General features: G+C 43.8%; 2 protein-coding genes across 2 annotated transcripts in view; one reads left to right on the forward strand and one right to left on the reverse strand.

The window, feature by feature from the left end:
* Positions 1-418: 418 nt before the first annotated feature.
* On the reverse strand, positions 419-10,215 carry LOC112120375 (cytochrome P450 2K1). The gene is made up of 9 exons (XM_026650634.1): positions 10,015-10,215; positions 6,536-6,698; positions 6,187-6,336; positions 5,288-5,448; positions 3,386-3,559; positions 2,624-2,765; positions 1,824-2,011; positions 1,056-1,197; positions 419-606 (listed from the first exon to the last, which is right to left on the reverse strand). The coding sequence occupies exons 1-9, from the start codon at positions 10,213-10,215 to the stop codon at positions 419-421; spliced, it is 1,509 nt and encodes a 502-aa protein (XP_026506419.1).
* Positions 10,216-22,243: 12,028 nt separating this feature from the next.
* LOC112120364 (cytochrome c oxidase assembly protein COX19) overlaps positions 22,244-22,440 on the forward strand; it is a 3,666-nt gene continuing 3,469 nt past the window's right edge. The window contains exon 1 of the mRNA XM_026650731.1: positions 22,244-22,399. Within this exon, the coding sequence (XP_026506516.1) occupies positions 22,318-22,399 (82 nt within the window). The 5' untranslated portion in view covers positions 22,244-22,317. The remainder of the gene's footprint in view (positions 22,400-22,440) is intronic.

Raw genomic sequence — 22,440 nt, forward strand, 5'->3', positions numbered from 1 at the left:
CCCTTGCCGGGGATGAGTGGCATTTACACTGCAGTCTGCCCCAGTGAACGGGGGCTAGATCGAGACTGGCAGTAGCCATAGTCTGAGGTGAGATGGGGATAGAGGGTGGGGGTTCCCTGGGGAGGGGAGACCCAGATCTGTGGGGGCACTGCCAGGGGGCCACACCGCGGCCTGAATGGGGCACCGGGGTCCAGGAGGGACTCGGGCCCAGCGGCAAGCAGGACACCGACCTGCAGAGGGCGCTCTGGAGGCTGGAAACGCTAATTCTCTGGATGACCAGCAGGAGGCGCCGCAGGGGTGAGTCCCGCCCCGTGACACTGTCCATTAATTATCTTTTGTTTTTTGCATCGTTGCAATCAAAGATCCAAATTCAGACATCAGCCATGGACAATATTTATTGCATTCAGTTACATTTTAGTTATTCACGGGGCACAGCACAAATCAGATGGGGCATTGGGTTTAAGGTAAAGCCAACGTCAGCAGTGAGATCTAGATCGGCCTTCGCCACCCCTGGAGGGGGCTGGAAAATAAATTTCCGGAGCAAACCCGCAAAGAAGAGAAAAAGTTCCATTTTGGCGAGTCCTTCTCCAACGCAAGCCCTTCGTCCTGTAAAGTTAACCAACATGGAGGTCAGCGGAACGACAGTCAGCAAGGCATGGCTCGGTCAGTGCCTTTGTCTGAGATCTTTTAAAAATGTATATACAGTCTGTAACAGCAGCCAGAGGAGCCAGCCGACACCACTCCCCCCGCCCCCCAATCTATATATCAGAAGGGCTATTTAAAAGGAAATGGATTCTGCTCATTCAGGAAGTTGTGAGAATCTGTGACTGTTCCAGGTGTCTGGAGGTTGGCAGACAAAGGAATTCCAGTGTCTACCTATGTGCTTTGGATGACTTATAGCCAAATTTCCCAAAGTACCATTTAATCCGGAGAGTCTCAATTTCAAGTGCCTCATTTCAGACATGTTTGGCCTGGTTTTCAGAGGTGCCGAGCATCCGCTGCTCCCGCTGTACAATCAGCATAACTACAGACTGAGCGCAGGAAGTTGTTGTTACCTATGGAGAATGGTATAAATGCCTCCTTCCTAGTAAAGCTCCCGTCAGCGTCAAGGAAGTGGGAAGGGTTGAACTGATCTGGTGTCTCCCAGTGCGATTTGTCATTCAAAACTGAGGTCAGCAGAGGAATCACTTCTATTCCCTGGAAGGAATAAGGGAAACTGGCAGGTGCAGCAGCCAATGGTCTGTGGTGGTCACTCTCACAAATTCAACTCATTCTTCCATGCAAGAAAGCAAACAGCGGATGGATTTCTGAGCAGGATTAATAGCTCTACAGGATATTTCCTTACTCTGTGGAATATTTAATCTGGTAGATTCACGTGCATAGAAATAAACATCAGAACAGGAAGCTATAAGCATTGTTTATGGATGTTTAGTACCCAGAATACATGGTTTTTGATACTGAGACCGGTTAACATTCCACTTCTTCCTCCTCACCTCAAAAAACAAAAATTGATTTCTTTCCTAAACGTTTTCATTCACCCTCCGAACAAAGATCCAGCACAAACTCTGTGCTCAGATAAGCAAATGTAAACCCAGAGTAACTTCATTGACAGCAGTCCAATTACTCTGGATTTAAGTGGCTGTAACTGAGTGTAGAATCTGGCCCATAGTTGCACCATCCGTTCTGGATGTAGCACAGATGGTAGAGGGAGGGATTAAATACCGAAAGACCAAACGCCAGAACTTCGTATATTTATTTTCTTACTAGTTTTTCACAAAAATGCATGAATATTTGCAGTTTCTGTTGCCAACCTCAAAACTTACCTTTGGGATCATATAACCCCTGAAATTTACATCGGTGGAAGTTGAACGCGATACACTCATTGGGACAATATTGGAAAACCTTTGTATTTCATGTATCACTGCGTCAGTGTAAGGCAGTTTTTTCCTGTCCTCCAGCATGGGCATTTGTCCTGGCTCAATGACCTGATCCATTTCTTCCTGAATCCTTCCTTGAAAAGGAAAAAGGAGAGGGATTGCAGGTTTCCAGGAATGCTGAGGACACATTACCACAGGCTGTGATCTCACTTTGTCTTGCAATCTCAATAGGATTACATTTAGCCAGGAGTTGGATGGCACTCCTCAGTAGCAAAATCTGCATGCTGCAGAAATTCAAGCGGGTGGGTCTGTAGGTCCCTCAGAGCTGTTATTGGGCCAGTGCAGAGTTAGGGGGTATTGTGGTAAATCCCGTGCCTGATTCTATTCTCACACCAGTGTCACTCCATAGTCTTCAGTGGAAGTGAGAGCAGAATCCAGCCCACCATCTCTCAGATAAGATGGGAAACCTATGAGTTTGTTATGCTGGTGTAACCTGATAGCTTGTAAGAGAGTTTTGATGGATGGAGGCTTATGAACAGAACTGGAATTCAGCTTTTCTTGTTTGCTTATCTATTTCAGTTAAGATTAGCTGAATGAAACCTCTTTGCAAAGCTAGCTATTTTCTAATTTAGCACTTAATTTTTACTCAAGTCTCAACTATGGGAACCCTGCTGTCTGCCTTCTGTAACTGGAGACTTGATTAGGTATTTAACAGACTTTTATAAGAGATTAGTTCTTAGTCTTACTCTGAATCTCTGGGTATTTCATCATCAGAAGAAGACCCCAACGGACAGTGGTAGATGTAGTCTCAGTGCCAGCAGCAAAGAGGTCCAGCGTTGAGAACAGAAGATTCTCATTGTGAAAGTGTGTGTGAGAATTTCTCGACTCCTTCAAAACACGCAAAAAATGAACATTAGTTCTACAGCAAATGATACAGATGACTTTAGCTTTTGTATTTTTTTCATCTTTGTTCCAGCTGTGTATGGATATATATATATATTAGGGTGAGTTTACCGCTTTAGTTTATTTTCGTTATAGGGAATAAAAGGGATATACTGTAGACCAAACACCATGGAATAGAAAAGAATTGGTAACGCTGCAGGTATGCAAGGAGTGCTGGTATCATCATATTAAACAATTAGTGGACCCTCAGTTATCTCAGTAAAGGATATCACAGAAACATCAAACTGTTAGCTATGAAGATTAGGATTTGGCAACCCTTACTCACATTCAGTAATAATTTACTCCCCCACTAGTCCCATTAATTTCAGTGGGACTACTCTGCTAATTAGGTCACTTCATTAGTGATTTCAAAAAGCCATGGTGTAAGGTACTGTTCAATGTGAGTATGGGTAGCAGGATCTAGCCCTGGTCTAGAGTATTCTGATCACAACAAATCTGTGTCTTCACATCTCCCGTTCCCTGCCAGATGCTCAGCATTAATAAATGAAGTGAAAGCTAACAGAACGGAAAGATGCAAGTTAAACTGAGAGTTAGCTTTAAAGTACCTGCTGTTGCTTCATCAGAAACGCATCAACAAAACCTGTTAAGTTGTTTTCATTAAACTCCTGCCTGTGTTCCTTAAAGAACTTCTCCAGAAAAGCATTCAGCTCATCTACATTTCGTAGCACGGTCTTTGGGGCTCCAAACAGAAATCCAAGAGATGGGTAGAAATTATATAACTGGGAAAAACAAAAGGATTACTGCTCACCGGCATTGTGGTGAGCCCGTGTAACATCTTTACATAAAATGGTGGAGTCGGCATTCCACACATCACACCATTTGTGCCCTTAGTCTAATGGGGTCTGGCAGTGACCAGAGTTTGATTCTCTGAGAGCATGGAGAAGAATCCCCAGGGGGTACTTAGCTAATTCATGTAATGTTTCTGATGTGCCACAAGCAATTCCTTCCTGACCCCCCACATGTGAACTACCCATGCCCTGAAGCATCAAGATTGGAAGGTCACTGTATCCATGCTTTAGCTTGTACAGCCCAAACTGTTATGAGTGATTATAAAGCTATTATGCCCTTTCTATTCCAGCCCTCCATGTTTGCTCTCAATCCCTCTCCGACAACAGATTCCTCAGTTTGTTTATATGCTGCATAGAGAAGCTTTTCCTTTTATTTTACTGCTTTTCAGTTTCATTGAGTGTGCTGTGTTAGGTGAAATTCACTCCTGGTGCAGAGGTCGGTGGTGAGGATGGGTCTCCACACTGGCCTGAAATAGGCCAGCATTGATGGCACTGCTGCTGGGGTTATGATGGGGAGAGGCCTGGGACCCATCCAGGTGAGGGGGAAATGGCTCTGATTTCCCACCCAAGTAGCACAAAGGGGATAGTGACCCCCACATCGGCTGGGGGTAGCAGCCACAAGGGCAGACCACAGGTTGTGGGGGTCAATTTTCTCTCCCCCCCCCCCAAACCTTCAATTGCTGGGTCTTTATGTGGGTGGAGTGAATGTCACTTCTTGTGAGTGAGTTGGGGAAAGGCCCTTGTGGTCAGTTTTCACTTGGCCCTTCACGGGTTGGTCCATTTCAGTCAAGTTCCCCATTAATCTGCTGTTTCCTTTTCAGGGAACATCCCCGTGTCGCAGCAGAAAGGAATTAAACCTTAAACACACTCACTCTGCTGCTTCCCACCTTGTCTGCTGTGACACTGAGAGCCACAGACCTGGAGGGTGGGGATCTGAGCACAGAACCAGAGCAAAGAGCACCCGCCCTGTTGCACTCAGAGACCACCAACACCCTGTAAACCAGCTAACTGCCCAACCTACAGCCCAGCCCCGTCCCACCGAGGAGGCAGGGAGAACAAACAGGAGGAACTGAATGTCCCAGCAAAAGCTGCTGGCGCAGCAGGATGGCTTGAGGTGAGAACATCTAGTATGTGATGATTCTGCATTGGATCTGAGCACCAAATTCTGTCTGGGTTGGTCTGGGGGAGAGTGCAGGGAGCCTCTTCCCCACCTGGAAGAGGCAGCCAGAATGCACAGTCATGCAGGAGTCATGCAGCCCAGAGGGCTGTTGCTAGCACAGTCATGCAGCCCAGAGGGCTGTTGCTAGCACTCCCTGAGCACCAGAGGTAGAAGCCCAAAGGGCCGCAGGCAGTTGTGCACGCATGGTAGCATTGGGTAGCCGGGATGAGGAATTAGGAATATGCTGTTTCTCCTTAAAGGACAACCAAGGGTCTCTGCAGAGCGTGGGCTCATAATGACCCGGGAGGCATTCTGTCTGCAACTGCTGTGTTCTAAAGATTTCCTCTGGTCATCACTGCTTGGTTATGATGGTTGCTCCCTCTCCATACAACCCATCCCATCCCCTCTTCATTTCTAGCTATTAAACCCAGCAGTTAGCCCTAAGTCTGTTCAGAGTGGGAATGTGTTAATAACCCCCCCCCCAAATTAAAAATAATTACCTGCACCATAGGAGAGCCCAGCAACTTGGTATTTTCATTTAACAATTTCAGCAAAGTTAGAAATATGGGATCTTCGTATTCAAACCTCTCACCGAACAATATAGAGCATATGACATTGGATACAGCACTGTTCAGTATCACCTTTGTATCAAAGGGTTTCCCTATGTTTAAAACAATTAAAACAAATTGGCTTTGGAATTGCAGTCATGTGCTGAAAACATCAGTTTCAGTCTACCGTACAGAAGTGCTCACTCTCAGGTAGAAATGGCTAGATTTTGTTTTCTCTAGAGCGATTGACTAAGTTCTGGAACACGCTGAGGTAATGGCGTGTAAAATTGCACATGCAAATGAGTGTGAACACAAAATCAGAGCCTTGGTTATGGTTTCCTTTGAACATGTTGTCCTTAACTCTTAGCGCTAAACAAGTTCACCATCCAGGATATAAACCAGGGTTATCTTTTTAGATGCTTAAAGCCTCAATTCAGCAAAGTACTTAAGTACGCGCCTCACTTTAAGCACATGAGAAATCCCATTGACGCCACATGCTTAAAATTCAGCTATGTCCACACTACACAGCTTTCAGCGACATGGGTGTGCTGCTTAAAGCCATGCAGTGTAGCTGCTGTTTATCGGCAGGAGAGAGCTGTCCTGCCAACAAAAAAATTCCACCTCCGACAAGCGGCAGCAGCTTTGTCATCAGGAGAGCGCTCCTGCCAACAAAGCACTGTTCGTACCGGTGCTTTTCATCCGTAAAACTTTTGTCCTTTGGGGTGTGTGTGTGGTTTTTTAACACCCCGAACCACAAAAGTTTTGCCGACCAAGTCCTTAGGCTCATGCTAAAGTACCTTTCTGAACTGGGGCCTAACTGTCCATTTCAGGATGAAATTCTTAACACTCACCCTGGTGAGATTCAAAATAGTTAATGAGGAAATTTAGCTCATCAAAAATTCGCACTTCAATGGTTTTCTTTCCAACTCCAAAATCCCGTAGGGTAGATAAGGTGAATCTTCGCATTGTTTTCCATAACTCTCCGTGACTGAAGGCTATGCCTAAAATACAGGTGAACACACTGGTATTGAGTTTGATTAATGAGTGCTTGTAAAGTATGTTTACTTCCTTGTCTGAAAGCTGCTATGTACTTTCAAAGTATTCTATGTATGAAAATGTGTAGTAACAGGATGATTTTTCCTTTTCATAAGAATGCACTAAATATGATCAAATTCAAAAACAAAACAAAAGCTTGTTTACCATTTCCGTGTGTTGTCTTCCTAAATATGGGTATTTCTGCCCTTTCTCCAAATTCTTCAGCATGATTTAAAAGGGCATCCTTAATGGTCTCATAACCAGCCAGCACCACTGCCTTTCTGGGTCCAAAATGTACAGTGAATATGTTGCCATACTTCTCCGAGAGCTTCAACATGTAAGTAAATATGTTAATTCAGAAACAGGTCTGGATCCCAGATGTAGCTAACAGTATACCATCATCTGTGTACACACTGTCTGAGCCACTGCTTTTGGTTCATAGAAATGTAGTAACCCCACAATCTTCTCAGCCTGATATGCCTCTCACACCCGGTGGGACAAGTTCTGTCTTCAGAATACACTCATGGAATGAGACCAGCTTTATATAGTGCTGAGGTTAGAATCCAGCCCAGTAAGAGTCCAAAGGGCCCAATTCTACACAGAACTGAGCACCCTTAACTCCCATTGACTTCACTGGGACTTTGCAATGACTTCAGTAGGAATGGGAGGCATTCAGGGACATATTTTTAAAGGTATTTAGGCACCTACAGATGCAGATAGGCACCTCCTAGGATTTTCAAAAACACCCAGGTGTCTGATTCCCATTGAATTAACCAGAAGATTAACCATTGTACACAGTAGCATACACAGCATATGCATGGTTACAGGCATAATTTGGCACTGCATTGGTTACATGAAAATCTTTGCACTGTATGTAAAGAATTCTCCCAGTCATTGCAAAATGAACGTTTTTCCTTCTAGCTTTTAAATATTGGCTGTAGAGGAGACCACAAGGCCCGAGGAGTTTCTTGTGCTCATTCTAAAAGCCTCTAAGAATGTTTAGCTAATTGGATCATTTAATGGGTAAAAATTCCAGCGCCTCTTCTCTACAAAAGAGATGTTGTCAGACTTGGCAGTTACAGGCGACTGTAAAAAGAACAGGAGTACTTGTGGCACCTTAGAGACTAACAAATGTATTTGAGCATAAATAAATGTATTTGCCTTTGTGATAGCTGATCGGAGGTGAGTCAGATGCTGTCCCCTGTTCTGACTGATTTGTGTCTTGGATGGCAGAGTCACCAGAGCAACTGCTATGCCACTGTCCTGCTGGCCCCTAATTTGAGGGGCGTGGCTGGAATAGCTTCAGTATTATCTTGTGCTCCCCCCCATCTGTCTGTAGCATACACTCTCTTGTCTTACACTGAGGCTGTAAGGCCCAGATCCTCAAAGGTTTTTTGGTGCCCAACTCCCATTGATTTCAAAGGGAGTTAGGAGTCTAAATAACTATGAGGATCTGAGCCTAAGCTGCTTGGGGCAGGGACCATGTCTTCTTTGTGTGTGTCCACTTCCTAGGACAAAGGGGACCATGATCTCTGACTGAGGCCTCTAAGTGCTACTGCAGTGCAAATAGTAAATATTAATGGCAGAAAGGGGACGTGGTCAAGACATCCCATGACCTTGCAACATCCAGCTGATAGAACAGCTCCAGGGCCCGTGTGCAACTAGGCATAACTTAGAGCAAACCCAAGTTTGCTCTATTTTATGCCAGGTGCTGGTCCGACTCCAGGACTTGGGGGCATAAAGGTGGTTTTTTGAGCTGCATTGAGCACAGTTCAGTCATAGGCTGGGATTCGGGCCAAGTTTTTAATTGACAAATAGATATTTATTAATATATTAGCAGCCAGCGCTAGTGTCTCTGCTGGTATTGGAGGACCATGTCCTGTTTGCCTTACTCAGCTGACAAAGCCCATGGTCTTCACTAGGCTGCTCATGTCAGGCAAGAAGGACTTGGTGAGAGATGCCATTGTAGGCCTACAGTGTTCTACAATAACAGTCTGAAACATTGCCGCTCTCACACCATGACCATTATAAAATGCTGTAGCAGAGATATACTGCATTGGGTCCTGTTGACTTATAATACCTTACCTGTTATCAAAGGACTTGTGCATAAAGCATTAAAATACAATCTACAACATTTGCAAGAAACAATTCCAAAAATAATTCTATCTCTGGCACTTGACTCTCCAGTAGTTGCGAGGAGGATAGTGTTTCAGTCGTATCAGGGATTATTTGGTGTCCATCAGACGCTGGAATCCAGCCTTGAGGCATATACTCCTGGATAATGTCACAGGAGCTCTAGGCTTTAATAGCTAGCTAAGAATGAATCATCTGTTACACTTCACAGCAGCTCTGACAATCTAATTGTTCACTCAGAATTTTATATCTAGTTTAAACATACTCTAAGTCATCTGCTCCAACATATTTCATCTTGTTTCGTATGTGCCCAGGTGATGATTTGCAATGCATTATGTACATATTGTAAACCGCATTTCAGAGGCTCTTGTTATTATGCAAGACAAATAGAATTTTGTTTTCATCACATGACGGTTTGAGAGCTTGGGGGATTCTTTGCTGTCTACTTTTTGCACAGCACCATACCACCAGTGGGCAATCATGGTAATTTCCCCGCTTTCCTTCAGTTACTTCTTTGCATGAGTATTTCTTGGCATCAAATCTGACTTGCTGCTGCTGACTTCTGTCTGCAACATGAATATTTGATGTGGCAGACTTGAAGGTAGGAGGAAAACTGGTTGGGAAAATGAGTCAGCATGCCGTGGGATTCAAAACAGCTTTGAAAGGAATTTCAATTGTTCTCACCTCTTCCCAGGAACACCGCTGTCATTTTATGAAATGAGGGATAGATCAAATTGAAATATATTTAAGCCATTTTTTTCCTGTAGAAAAAAAGGTGTCCATGGAACTGCCCAATTGTGGTGAAATTAAAATCATGCACAAGAATCTTAAATATAGGCGTGGTTGGGAATTAGTCGATGGGAAGGAGAGGAAGACACCCCACCACCACCATCCCTGGATACCCAATACAATAGGGTACTTACCTAGAATATGGAAGACCCTGGTTCAAGTCCCTGTTCTACCTGATTCAGAGCACTGAACAATTGGCTATTCCAAGGTGGTGAGTGTGTCTCTCTCTCAATTTTTTGCAAAAAGAATTCTTGTTTTCCTGCCAACCCTACTTAAATAACACTGGCTCGGGGGAAGGGATGAATTTGCACTTGCCTTAGCAATAAACATCTAACACTGGAAATAATGTAAAAATGAGCAAGTCTGTCTATGTTTGGGGTGATAGCTTTTTAAAAAAGGAGGTACAGCTCGGTCTATTTAATATATGATCCTTATCCTGCAATCAGATCTACACGAATGTGCCTTACACCCACGCAGTGTCTCATTGGATTAAATGGGGATTGTCACACGCTCCAGGGTCCACTCACATGGTTCTGACTAGAGCATATTTGTGTGTGTGTGTGTGTGTAGCTATAGATAAAAATTTTAAATGTGTTCATTTTTGTTTTCACAAATGGCACAATGTAGATACAATGACATCCTCATTCACTAGATTTCCTTTCACTTCCCAATCAGCAAATATTGCAAAGCTCCTTATATCTATTCTGCCATGTCTATCCTACCTCCATCAGCGACTGGAACGGCTTTTTCAGATCCACCACATTCAAGTTCCCGATGAGAGGAAGGGGAGGTGGCCCAGGAGGCAAACTGCAAATTGACTTTTTGGAGCGGGTCAAAAAATAAATGAAAGCCACCAGTCCGCCTGCCAAACAGAGCAGCGAGCTAGTGCTCAGGTACTGCAGCAAAACCTTCACCATGGCCATACTTAGCTCAAGGGACAGCACAGGGCGAGGTGAACAAATACGTGAGCATCTCATCTTGGTGCTTCCTTTTATAGAGATGCCTGGACACACCCTCTGGGGATGCAGCTCTTTCATAGTGAGAGGGGTTCAGACCTTTGTTTACTTACAGTCAGATCAGATTTTGTTGGGAAACTGGCAGCAAAAGCCCTATTTCAAACATGGATTAACCTGGCTATTATCAAGCCAGAGCTCCTATTTCAGCCTCAACACTTGAGCAGGGGGTTATTTTCAGGTGAATATCCTCAGCAATGTGTTTGAGCACTCAGGAGAGTAAGGGCCGGATTCTGTTCCCATTGAAGTATTGGGCCCAGAATGGGAAAGGGAAGTCCCTTGTGCTGAATTTGCCCTTGGGTTACTCTGGTCCCTGGCTACAAGCCCTGAGCAGCAGAAAATAAAGTGGAAGAGCATAAGGATGGCCATACTGGGTCAGACCAATGGTTCATTTAGCCCAGTATCCTGTCTTCTGACAGTGGCCAGTGCCAGGAGGAAATAGATAGAACAGGACAATTATCAAGTGATCTCTCTCCTGTCATCCACTCCCAGCTTCTGACAGTTAGGTTTAGGACTCCCAGGGCATGGGGGGCATCTCTAACCATCCTGGCTAATAACCTATCCTCCATGAGCTTATCTAATTCTTTTCTGAACTAGGGTGACCAGATAGCAAATGTGAAAAATCAGGATGGGGGTGGGGGGTAATAGGTGCCTATATAAGAAAAAATCCCAAATATCAGGACTGGCCCTATAAAATTGGGACATCTAGTCACCCTATTCTGAACGCAGTTATAGTTTTGGCCTACACAACATCCCCTGGCAACGACTTCCACAGGTTGACTGTGTGCTGTGTGAATTTTTCTTTGGTTTCTTTTAAACCTGCTGCCTATTAATTTCATTGGGTGACCCCTGGTTCTTGTGCCATGGGAAGGGTAAATAACTTTTTCTTATTCACTTTCTCCACACCATTCATGATTTTATAGACCTCAATAATATCCCCTCTTAGTGGTCTCTTTTCCAAATGGAACAGTCCCAATTTTTTAATCTCTCCACATATGGAAGCTATACCATACCCCTAATCATTTTTGTTGCTTTTCTCTGTACCTTTTCCAATTTTAATATATGTTTTTTGAGATGGTGTGATCTGCACACAGTATTCATGGCTGTACCATGGATTTACACAGAGGCATTATGATATTCTCTGTCTTCTTATCTATCCCTTTCCTAATGGTTCCTAAAATTCTGTTCATTTTTTTGACTGCCATTGCACATGAAGTGGATGTGTTCAGAGAACTGTCCACAATGACGCCAAGATCTCTTTCTTGAGTGGGAGCAGCTAATTTAGACCCCCATCATTTTGTGTGTAGAGTTGGGATGATGTTTTCCAATGTGCATTACTTTGCATTTATCAACCTTGAATTTCAGCTGCCATTTTGTTGCTGGTTTGTCAGCTGGTTTTGTGAGTTCCCTTTGTAACTCTTCGCAGTCTGCTTTGGACTTAAGAAGCAGGGTGCAGCGATAAAAGTGCCTGCAACACTTGCTGTGGTGTGAGGCCTGTGGCTGGCTGATGCAGTCCCGAAACAGGGCGGACCCAGCCAGGAAGGAGGCAAATCCAAGCTGAGTGGATGATGAGTTGACTCGGGGCATCTCACAGGCAGCCTCAGCCTGTGGAGTTGCTACTGGCAATTGCATCAGCAATCCCCAGATATATTCCCAGATATTGTCCAAGAAGTAATGCTCCCCTCTGGTGCAGCACCATGCAAACGCTCATTCCATTCCTTTGTGTCCAGCGGAGTGAATCTAGCTCTCAAACTCATTGGAGACATAATGTATTCTGCAAAACAAATTGTTGCAAAATAGCCCGGAGTGCCATGAATTTTAACTATTGCCAGGAGCCAAGACAGGAGCCGATTTGGTTCTATATAAAATATTCTCCAAATCAGGGTATTTTTCATGTCGGCTGTAGACTCTGCTTGATTATTAGGCCGTGCTGTAGTAGAGCCCTTTAGAAATCTTTAACTTTAATAATACTTTTGCTAGGGGCCTCAGAAGCCTCAGGGTGTGAGCTGCTTGGATGGGAAAATGCTGATTATTTATTAATAATAAAACTACATCAGCCAAAGGCAGCTTGAATCAATAAACGCTAACTAAATTAACAAAGGCGACTGTACATCCCTGTCCGCTCTTAGATGCTTATTATCAAAGGGGTTTTATGGCAAAAAGGGAATAACCCTAGGAAGTGTAGACTCTGGTCAAGGTGTGCGGAAAGAAAGAGGGAAGATATGGATGGGAAAATCACTCAGAAGATTTGTCAAGCCATTATGCAAGCCGTCCTGAGTTTATTTCTTTTAATGGACCTTCCCAAAAGTACCCTTTTCTGACAGATGGAGCTCCCATTAGAGACGTGGTCTATGGTGGCCTGAAGATATGTGCTGATGGATCCTACTAACTCTTTGCTCTCTCCACAATATTAAGAATACGAGAAAACCACATGGACGCAGTTGGGTTCCAGATATTCATGTTTACTAATGATACACAAACATACAAAGTCTAGCTATTGCCCTGTTAGGGTTCTGGTGGCTTCTGCAATAGAAGATAGGGAGACCCACTAAAGGGGTCCCAAACTATTTTAAAGGATAGTACCTGATTCCTAACCACTACAGTTACATTCTGTAATTACACAGAGCCAAAACCTTTCTCAGGCAAAACTCCCACTGACTTAAGAACCTGTAGTGTGATCCTTGGATAAGTGCAGACATAGCAGGGAATGATTATGTGAGAACTTTTGCCTTACACAATCTGCAAAGTAATTGGTCCTTAAATGCAAGAAGTATAGATGTTAGTAGTAGGAAAGATGAATATAAACTGTGTAGCGTGTGACATGAATTGGAATTGTGGTATCACCCCGTACCTAAACCCCGTGTCTGGACCTGGCCAGCCTGGGCAGAGAGCTGTCACATGCCTAACAGAGTCACCTGAGTGAGGAGTTGGATTCGAACTGAGTTTTTTGGACCCCCGGGGAGCTGGATGAAGTGTTCTTCCAGAACTGGATAAGGTGTTCTGGATAAGCTGAGTGGAAAAGCCTCAGAGGCAATCCGAACACACGGCTCCTCACTCTGCGAAGCTTCTTTTCCCCTCCACCATCACAAGCTGGAAGGAGCATCAACCCCCAGGGACCAAATTTTACTGTGTGGACACATGCCATTTTATCTGCAGCTCAGGGAAATGATTCATGCATTTCTTGTAGAAACTGGGCCAATAGATTAAACATCCACACTTACCTAATTTCTGTGTGCTTGCCCTGAGAAGGACATATAATCCTCTAATTGGAGATAGGGTAATAACAACCACAATAATAGTAGGATAATGCAGAGGGAGAGAGCTATTATAAGGCTGTAATTCAATCAATGAGTTCTGATAATGTAATAAACCAGGAGAGTGAACCTCAAGCAGCTCATACGCATCACAAGACTTTTCAGCCGAATTACAACCTGTAGTGATGCCTACCAGCCCATGCATTGTTATCTGAAATATAGAAAGCATGGGAACACCCTATTAAATGTTAACATTTTTAAAAGACTTTGGTGTGATAAAAAGCACGATGTTCTTTGCTGTTATGGATTCCTTTCACCTTGACAAATGCTGATGGGGGGGGGGCGAGGGGGAAGCTCTCAAACCTTGGCCCCTTTCCATTTCCTGTAATGGTATATTGGCAGAGTTTATGAGATCCCACCTGTGTCTCCCTCAGCTTCTGTGCCCCTGTTATTTATTTCTTAAAAGCATAAGTGACTAATATCCTAAGTATCTGACACATACTTTGTGGCACAAGCAAGTCATGTCATTTAACTGTCAAATCAGTCTGCTTAGAAAAGAAAGTCTTCAAAGTACTTTTGAAAATGATTATCTTAATGCGGATTTTCCAAGAACGCTAGCTGCATTTCCATGTTCTGTGCATCTGACATTGGGAGTCATGATATATTGTGTGTGATGGCTCTGATAACTGGAAAAGCAAATGGGATTGGTAAATTGCCTCCCGCACTAGGCTCCATAGGGAAACAAAGCTGGACGCATGCAGATCCTGGGTTTGTAACAATCTTCCCATGTGCTTGCTGGCACCACCTTCACAACATATCTCCCGCAGGAGCTCTGCTGCTTTCAGAACCATCAATCTTGCTCTTCATTCAGTCTCTCATAGCCAACAAGCAAACAGGAGATCCTGGGATTTCAGAACTGATGGGGATGCCCATTATAGTTTCTGTTTGTAGTATAAACCATTGTTACTGATGGTAGAGGTGCGACTTGTGAATCTTAATTTTTGCCAAGGAGAAAAGACATTTTTCTTGTGATTGTTAAGAGTTGGGAAGCGATTTTTGAGGCGGTCGAATTATGAAGTTTTTCTTCATGCTTTTGTGGACTCTGGGGAGACTGGAGAGTTCAAAGATCATGGGATATAGGATCTTTCATCTGCAGGTTGCCTATTTAAATGGTAGCAGCTCAGAATTGTACCAGGATGGTAGTAACTCAAAATAATAGTCATCTGAGATTCAGTCAGAATCTATGTGAAATGAGCTGACGGTCTCAGGCCACATTCTAACAGACAAATATCCATCTAGTCCAGTGGTTCCCAAACTGGGATTCGCAAAATGTTGCAGGGGGTTCTCAGGGAAAAAATTCCCTAATGGCGGACAGAGCTGTCCCTAGGAACCCTGGGCAGCACGGGATCAGCAGCACAGAGCTCCTGGACTTCCAAGAGCTAAGCAGATCAAAGCAAGCATCTCTATCACACTGAGGAGATTTAAACTTCAAGACTCCTTATAAGAAATGGAAAGGGAGGTGGATATTTTTTGCTGTTTTTAAAATTAAATAGGCAGCTAGTATTGTTTTTAAAATTATTATCAAGAACAAGTTTAAGCTTTGTTGTAACAAGCGGTGTTTGCCTGGACTGCTCAAGACCTGAATGCTTGTGTAGGAGGAACTCTTTGAGTTGGCTTCTTAAATACCTTCCTGCTGTTTCATATCTGATACTCCTTGATGAAACCTAGGAGCCTTGTCTTATAACAGGCTTATTCAAAGTGACACAAGCTACGAAAGTGGGAGCTTGGAAGTGTGTTGCCGTTTTCATAATGTAATAAAAATACTGTCACGATAAATGCTAATTGATAATTAATAATAAATAGTGTGTAATAAGTATGTCATAAAAACAACGTTTATGTTTCCAAGATCACTGCTTTTATAATTTATACTCAGGTCAAGGAGAATATCCCTGGAAATATAAATTTTTAGGAGAGGGTTCATGAGACTTGACATTTTAGTGAAAGGGGTTCACGGGTTGTTAAAGTTTGGGAACCACTGATCTAGTCAGATATTTCTTTACAGAGTTGAGTTCCTTGTGTTTGGATTCAGCAGTTTCTTCCTGGTCACCCCCAGTTGATAATGGAAACAGAGACAGGGATACAACCTGTATCTTAAATGCAGCTAAGACTTTGGTTCAATTGACTCCAAAAAATGTCCCTATGTGTGAGTCCATGCAGGGAAGGAGGGAGCATTCTTTAGTGGTTAGAATTGGGGGCTCAGGGTCAAAACCTCTCTTCCTGGCTCTGCAAATTCACTCACCGTGTGACTTTGGGCAACTTTCTGCACATTCTGACTATTCTTTGTTGCTCTTTTCTCTCTTTCTCTTTCAATTCCTGGTGCTGCTTTGGCTGAATCTTGAGAGAGAATGATCCAGCATTGACCTGGTTGGCTTGTAGGCTCTAACACAAGACAAATGTTAAATAAGATGATAATACATATCAGAAAGCCCCACTGAGAACCCTGGAGTAGCTGCAGTGTCAGGGCAAGGCCTAGGATTGAATGGCCCTGGATTGCTCTTTCTCTTAGGGGCGTTCTCCAGATCGGCATTAGGGAACGCTGACAGTCTGGAACAGCTTGCCATGGCTTTTTTTCTCAGCTTCTTCTTTTCATAAAGAATGAACATTCGTATCAAACTCATGTCTGATGTGTTTGTTCTTGTTCATTTGATTGCAAGCACACATTTCCCGCAGCTCTTCCAAGATAAAGCCCTCAAGTTTTTAGGAGTTTTGCCCAAGCAGGGACTTCATGATCAGACCTACAAAATATTATCAGATTAAGTACTTGGTATTTTGAATCTCCGTGCTGTAAGGCTATGTCCCTGCAATGGGATGTGCTAGTGACGGTCCTGGGATCAGTGCAAGATCTCACTGGCATCCAAGCTAATGGATTCCAGTTCAGGATTTGGGTTCCATAGTGTACATGTGCTTGGTAGCTATAAAAGGGTATCATAGCTAACTCTAACTGGCTGAAACATGTATACTTTCTGTGACACAGAGGCCCATTGGCCGTTCACTACTCTATGTCAGCAACTCTCGTCAGGCCTCATATACTATACCTCACACATTGTTGTAATCATAATCTGTATCTAAAAGGTATCATATAAGAAATCTTTGGAAAACTAATAACTAACTGATCATGAATATTCTTGTGTGATGTATGTATGGGCTGTGTACAACGAGTTATGAATATGTGCTAGAATTATGTTCCTAAAATTTGTTTCGCAAGCAATGCATAAGCACAGCCTGCCTTAGATAAAGAAAAGTGTATTTGATTGTCCGACCAGCCTGGTCATCAGGCAGACACAATGAAGGCACCTTTACGTAAAAGGTAAACAAATCCATCAACCCTACTGAGTGGGGGAGATAGCCTCTTGCGGTGGTCTGAACCTCAGATGATAAGCAATTGAATCTACTAATTGTAAGCACTATTACTGTATTATCCGGTAAGGTCCTTTATGAAAACTACTTACACACTGGTGATACATTTCACAATGATATTAATGTTTTAACGCTGTATGAGGAATTATGGATACTTAATGATATTATACTTTAAAGTCGGTGACCAAACACGGGGAGAAATGGGTTTTCTCCCAGAGAAGAAGGAAGTTAACCCATAAATTTAAACAAGATGTGACCAAAAAACAATGGAAGCCCCATTTACATATAAACCAGCCAGGGGATGGGAAGTCCACAGGAAGCAAAGAACAGCTTTGGTCACAGTGAGTTTGGGAAGATATAATGAGAAAGAAGCATCCATCTTGGCATCCATCACTGGACAGACACAAGGGGCCAGAGTTCTTGCAAGCCGAGAAAGATGGGTCCTTTAACCAAGAGGCTGAAGACTCGGGAACTGAATATAGGTGAGAAACCTGCTTAGGCAAAGATCATTCACCTTGGAAGACAAGGGAAACCAGCACCTTGTACTTCTGTGGAAGACCTTGACTGAAAGAAAGTCATCCATTGCTTGGAAGAAAAAGATCGGTAAGAAATCTACCTTGAACTAAGGCAGTAGATTGTAAAGTCATAGCCACTGGAAAGTATATTTTACTTTTATTTGCTTGTAACCTACTTGTATTTCTCCCTTTTACTTGAACTCACTTAAAACCTCTCTCTTTTTGTTAATAAACTTGTTTTATTTTTAATCTAAACCAACCAAGTGTTTTGTTTGAATTGAAGGGATTGTTAACTCCAGCTAAAGTAATAAATTGTATATTGGTCTCTTCAAATAGCAACAAACCTTATTACTTCTGAGTGTTCCAGAAGAGGGCTGGACACTTGAGGGCAGACGGTTTTGGGGGAAATTTGGGACTAGGGGTGCGTTGGGGTCACCTTACAAGTAGTAACCAAAGCTGGTGGAGAGCAGGGTGGGGCTGTTGTGTTGTAGGCAGGCTGCTAGGGTCAGAGAGAGCTTAACCTGGGCTGCCCAGCACACAGATATTCAGGGAACTGCATGCTTGTCTGCTGGCTGTTGGTGTCCGGGTTGTGAGCCACAGTAGCAGAGTGTTTAAGGCACCTAGGGCAACAGGGCAGGTGGTGACAACCTCTCACAGGTCTGGGTTGAACCCCAAAATGTGACAATCTCCTAAATCTATGTCTGTACAACCATCAAATAAACACAAATTACTGGCAAAAGGTTTACTGAGCAATCTTTTTGTAAAAAACAACAACAATTTTTCAGTATTATTGTGGGTTGTATAGTCTAAAGAACAACACTAATTCAAGTAATGGGGAAATCTTTTACATGTGCAAAGTAATGTAAATTGAAAGGTGAAGGTCCAGATTTTCTAAAGTAACTAGTGTTTGGGGACCTTCGGTTTTTGGGTGGCCAACTTGAGGCATCAGAAATTGGCCCGCTTTTCAGAAAACGTTGAGCACCTCTCCACATAAGGTGCTTTGAACTGAGAACCCCAAACTGGAGACACCCAAAGCATTAGTTGCTTTCAAAAATCTTGGCACTAATGTTCAATCGGCATCTTCTTATAGCACAGCTATTTTAGATCTTCTCAGCTCAGGGAATCTCACTTACCATATTTCTTGAAAGAGATAATGTGGGAAAAGCATTTAATTCAATATCATCTTGTTACTTTGCAGCATTACTTTTACAGAGAAGAAAGTATTGAAGGAACTAGTTAGCTTGATTTGCTCCTGGGTTGGCACTCCCTTTTTTTCACACTACTTACCTAATTTTGGCTTCATTTTATACCCTTGGGAAAAATGAACCACTAAACTGCTTATATGCAATTCTAATACAATTGGTATCTTTACTGGAAACTCTAGAAGATACCTGCAATAAATAAATTAAGTAAACATAAACCAAAAACCTCCTCTAGAACCAAGTTGAAGTTTGGGTCATTAAAAAGACTAACTGCCCTAAGTTAGATGGGGAATTATGTAGCAGGGGGACAAAACTTTTCAGGTGCAACCAAAAGACAGAGACATATTGTCCCCTGTTGATCAGGAAATAATTTCACGATGGGATTCCCACTGAGATTTTTCCCTTTGATTCCCCCTTTCTCCACTTTCACTATGGGGAGTGCAGGGAGGCAGTAACCCAGCCCATTAAGCCTGGAGCTATGAAACATAATTCAGGCAGTTTGGTAAAATCAGATACGTTGATACATCAATTAAAATCGTTCAGAAAAAGCAAAGCTTTTTGTCGTGTGTTTATTCCTCTGAGGCCCAGGAGGCATCATGTTGCATATATTTATGAGAGAGAAACATCTCCCTTTTATTGCTAAGTATTATAATGAAGTCAAGTGGAAAAGTGCTATTTACTTTATAATAAAAACATCTATTGTTCATAGGCCTGGAAACATAATGATAAATAAAATCTCGTATTTCAAGCTGTGTAAAACAGTTGCTTATGTAATACAACTTTGTGTAATTTTCCATTTACAGTTTCAAGTACGGTAATAGGAAAGCAATCAAAGCATAAAGAAAAAGCACTTTAAATGGTGCTGCAGGTAATACTTCTGTAATAGTTTCTCTTAACAATTGCAACAATTTTTCTTCACCCTGAAATGCTTTCTACTTATCTCACTCATTTAATTAAAAGAAAGTCAACAGATGAAAAACTGGCTTTAACCAAATCTGGGTTAAATCAACACCATTTTTCAGTCTTGTTTTAGAATGAGAACTGAGAATGTTCATACAATACACAGCATGGCTGCCATTCCCAGTAGTTGCTGCTGGTGTATTTATTTGACTTCATTCATGTTCTGTAGAGATGGGCTCAATTCAAAACTTAAGATCCAAGCAGTCCTGAACTTTGAAAAAAGGCTGTCTAGTTATGAACTACACAATTTTGCCCCATCTCTAAGCACCTGTGCTGTTATCAACTAATCAGGCTACACAGCATAGTTTACAGCTTCTCCATCCTTCACTAGAAGGTATTAGCTCATTCATTTCTGAAGGTGAATTTTGTGCTGGGAAGTCCCTGTGTAACACTGACAGACCCTGGTCATCGGTGGGCGGGATCCACTCTGGTACCTCTGGAGCTTAGTGCATGAGCCTCTACTGCATGAGCTAAAAGTCATATGGCTCTTAGCTAAGGCTGTAGAGCAGACTCATTAATCTCTCTCTAAGTGGTCATCTTGGCGCCACTAGATGGGACAGAACACCATACGCAGGAGGTGTGTGAGTTACACCTGCTCTTGGCATTACATTGTGTGTGACTGAGCATGCTAAGGGTTTATGGAGGATGAGGAAGTACTTTGCTGTGGTACACACACCTTGGGTGAAATCTTGGCCTTACTGAAGTCAATGGCAAAACTCCCATTGACTCAATGGGGCCAGGATTTCACCCCTTGACGTTTTTCAGAGCTTGACGGTTCCCTAGAGCAGAAGTTGTGTGTAACCTCTGCAGCCTTTTTCACAGGAACTTCAACTCTCAAATCCCTTTCTCTCAAAGGCTCTCAAAGCACTTCACCAGCGATTATATACTTATATTGCCTTGAAGGCAATTTTTTTAATTGAGTCCTCTTGATCTAATCCTGAGAGGAGGTGGTGCACAACTTAAATCAAGGGAAATTATGGATGCTCAATACCTTTCAGGATCAGGCTCCCTTTTAGTAAATATGCCAGTTTGGAAAAGTACAGACAATAATAATAATACTGCTGATTCAGCAATTAGGTGGTTGGTTGTTACATAAATTCTGTTGAGTTGTCTCCACTAAAGAGCTGTTTGGACTAGTTTTTCCTTCATTCAGGCACTGGATTAATTAAAAAGGAGAAGTGCAAACAGATTATCTTGAGGTTTAAGAATTAGATAACTAGCTCAATATTTCAGCAAAAATCAGTTCATTTTCCTTCCCTAAACACATTCTCCCTGGAATTTGTTCTCATCTGTTGGATTTGGAATAACAGCTGAGGAAGAGTATGGAGGCATATTAGGAAAATAACTGATTTTATGAAGAAGAAAAGCTTCATTTCAATGAGATTAATTGGAGCAAGGACAAGGGCATTCCTGGTCTATCTGGGTCGACAGAAACTCCACCTACCCAATCTCCCCTCAGGGCCGTCCTTAGGCATACGCAGCCTTACGCAGCTGCGTTAGGCACTAGAAAATCTGGGGCACCATCGGGACCAGGGACAGCCTTTTTGGGATGGGCAGCAGGGGCTGTGCCCGGGGCAGCCCACCACAGTGGGCACCGTACACAGGCCTGGCCTTATGCTCCATGTGCGCCACAGCTATGTGGCCACAGCACTGGTTCCTCTCCGGACCAGCCCCCCGTCTGCTCTTGGCCGGTGGGCCCACATGAGTATAAAGGCCCAAATTCTGGTACCTTGCTCAAAACTTGAGTGCTCCAGGATCAGCGCTTAAAGTAGCAGGATGGGAGGACACAGACCGGGCCAAAATCAATTAATCAATCGAGCCAGATTGCTGTGGTGCACTTTAAACCCTGTTTTTAGAGCCCTGCAAATCCGCCAATATCCGCTTTATATCTGTGGACCATTTTTGCGGATCATGGATTGGATGCAGATACAAGTTTTGTATCCACGCAGGGCTCTACCTGTTTTACCACTGCTGCTACTTACAGATTTTTCCAGACTGCTCTAAGCTGCCTAGGATAGCAGAGGGGCTGAGGGAGTGGAACTCTCTCCATAGTGTGAAAGAGCCCAGGGGGTACTAAGACAGGCCCTGGCTGTGGCTGGTGGGCGGTGAGCGCTCATGGGGAAGTGCAGAGAGGGACCAGGCGTGTGTGTTTGCATTCATATTGGCCCCAGGGGCCTCGTGCCCACAGTCCGGGAAGGAGGCAGCTCCACTGGGCCAACAAACTTCAGTGCCTATCCATGACATGAAGATGGAATGCTAGCGTTACCATGGTGACACAAGGCCTGGAGGTGCCATGGCAACACGGGGGCTGACACTGCAGTGATGTCATTCTTGGCGCAGCCGGTGCTGATGTCACTGTCAGATGATGTCATTGCACAGTGGTGTTTCCACGGCAAGGCCATTGCCTTGGTGACACTCTACGCTAGCAAGGATGGGATGGGTTGATGTTGTTGCCATAGCGATGCAACCCGGCTCACTTGGCCTGGGGGTAGGAGCGCGGCCCTGCGGGGGCGGGGCCAGAAGCCTGGGAGAGCGGATGGCTGGGCGGGCCCCCGCTCGATTCGTTCGGTACTCGCTGGCTCCGGCCTGACTCGGCATTCGGCTAGTACGGCTACTCCTCCTGGGCTAGCGGCCGATCCCGGTAGAGACCCCGGTAGCGGCACCATGTCCACGGCCATGAACTTCGGGAGCAAGAGCTTCACGCCGCGGCCGCCGGACAAGGGCGCCTTCCCCCTGGATCACTTCGGTGCGCAGCGGGATCGGGCCCTTCCCCGCCCCCAGTGCCCC

This window comes from Terrapene carolina, unplaced genomic scaffold, assembly GCF_002925995.2.
Source record: "Terrapene carolina triunguis isolate 2854851 unplaced genomic scaffold, T_m_triunguis-2.0 Scaffold93, whole genome shotgun sequence".
NCBI lineage: Eukaryota > Metazoa > Chordata > Testudines > Emydidae > Terrapene > Terrapene triunguis.

Excerpts from the sequence above, each read along its gene's own strand:
- LOC112120375 (XM_026650634.1), bottom strand. The coding sequence starts at position 10,215 with ATGGCCATGGTGAAGGTTTTGCTGCAGTACCTGAGCACTAGCTCGCTG. Across the intron at positions 3,560-5,287 it reads TGGGCTCTCCTATGGTGCAG|TTATATAATTTCTACCCATC; the intron begins GTAATTATTTTT and ends TGTTTTTCCCAG. Across the intron at positions 607-1,055 it reads ATTTATACCATTCTCCATAG|GACGAAGGGCTTGCGTTGGA; the intron begins GTAACAACAACT and ends TTAACTTTACAG.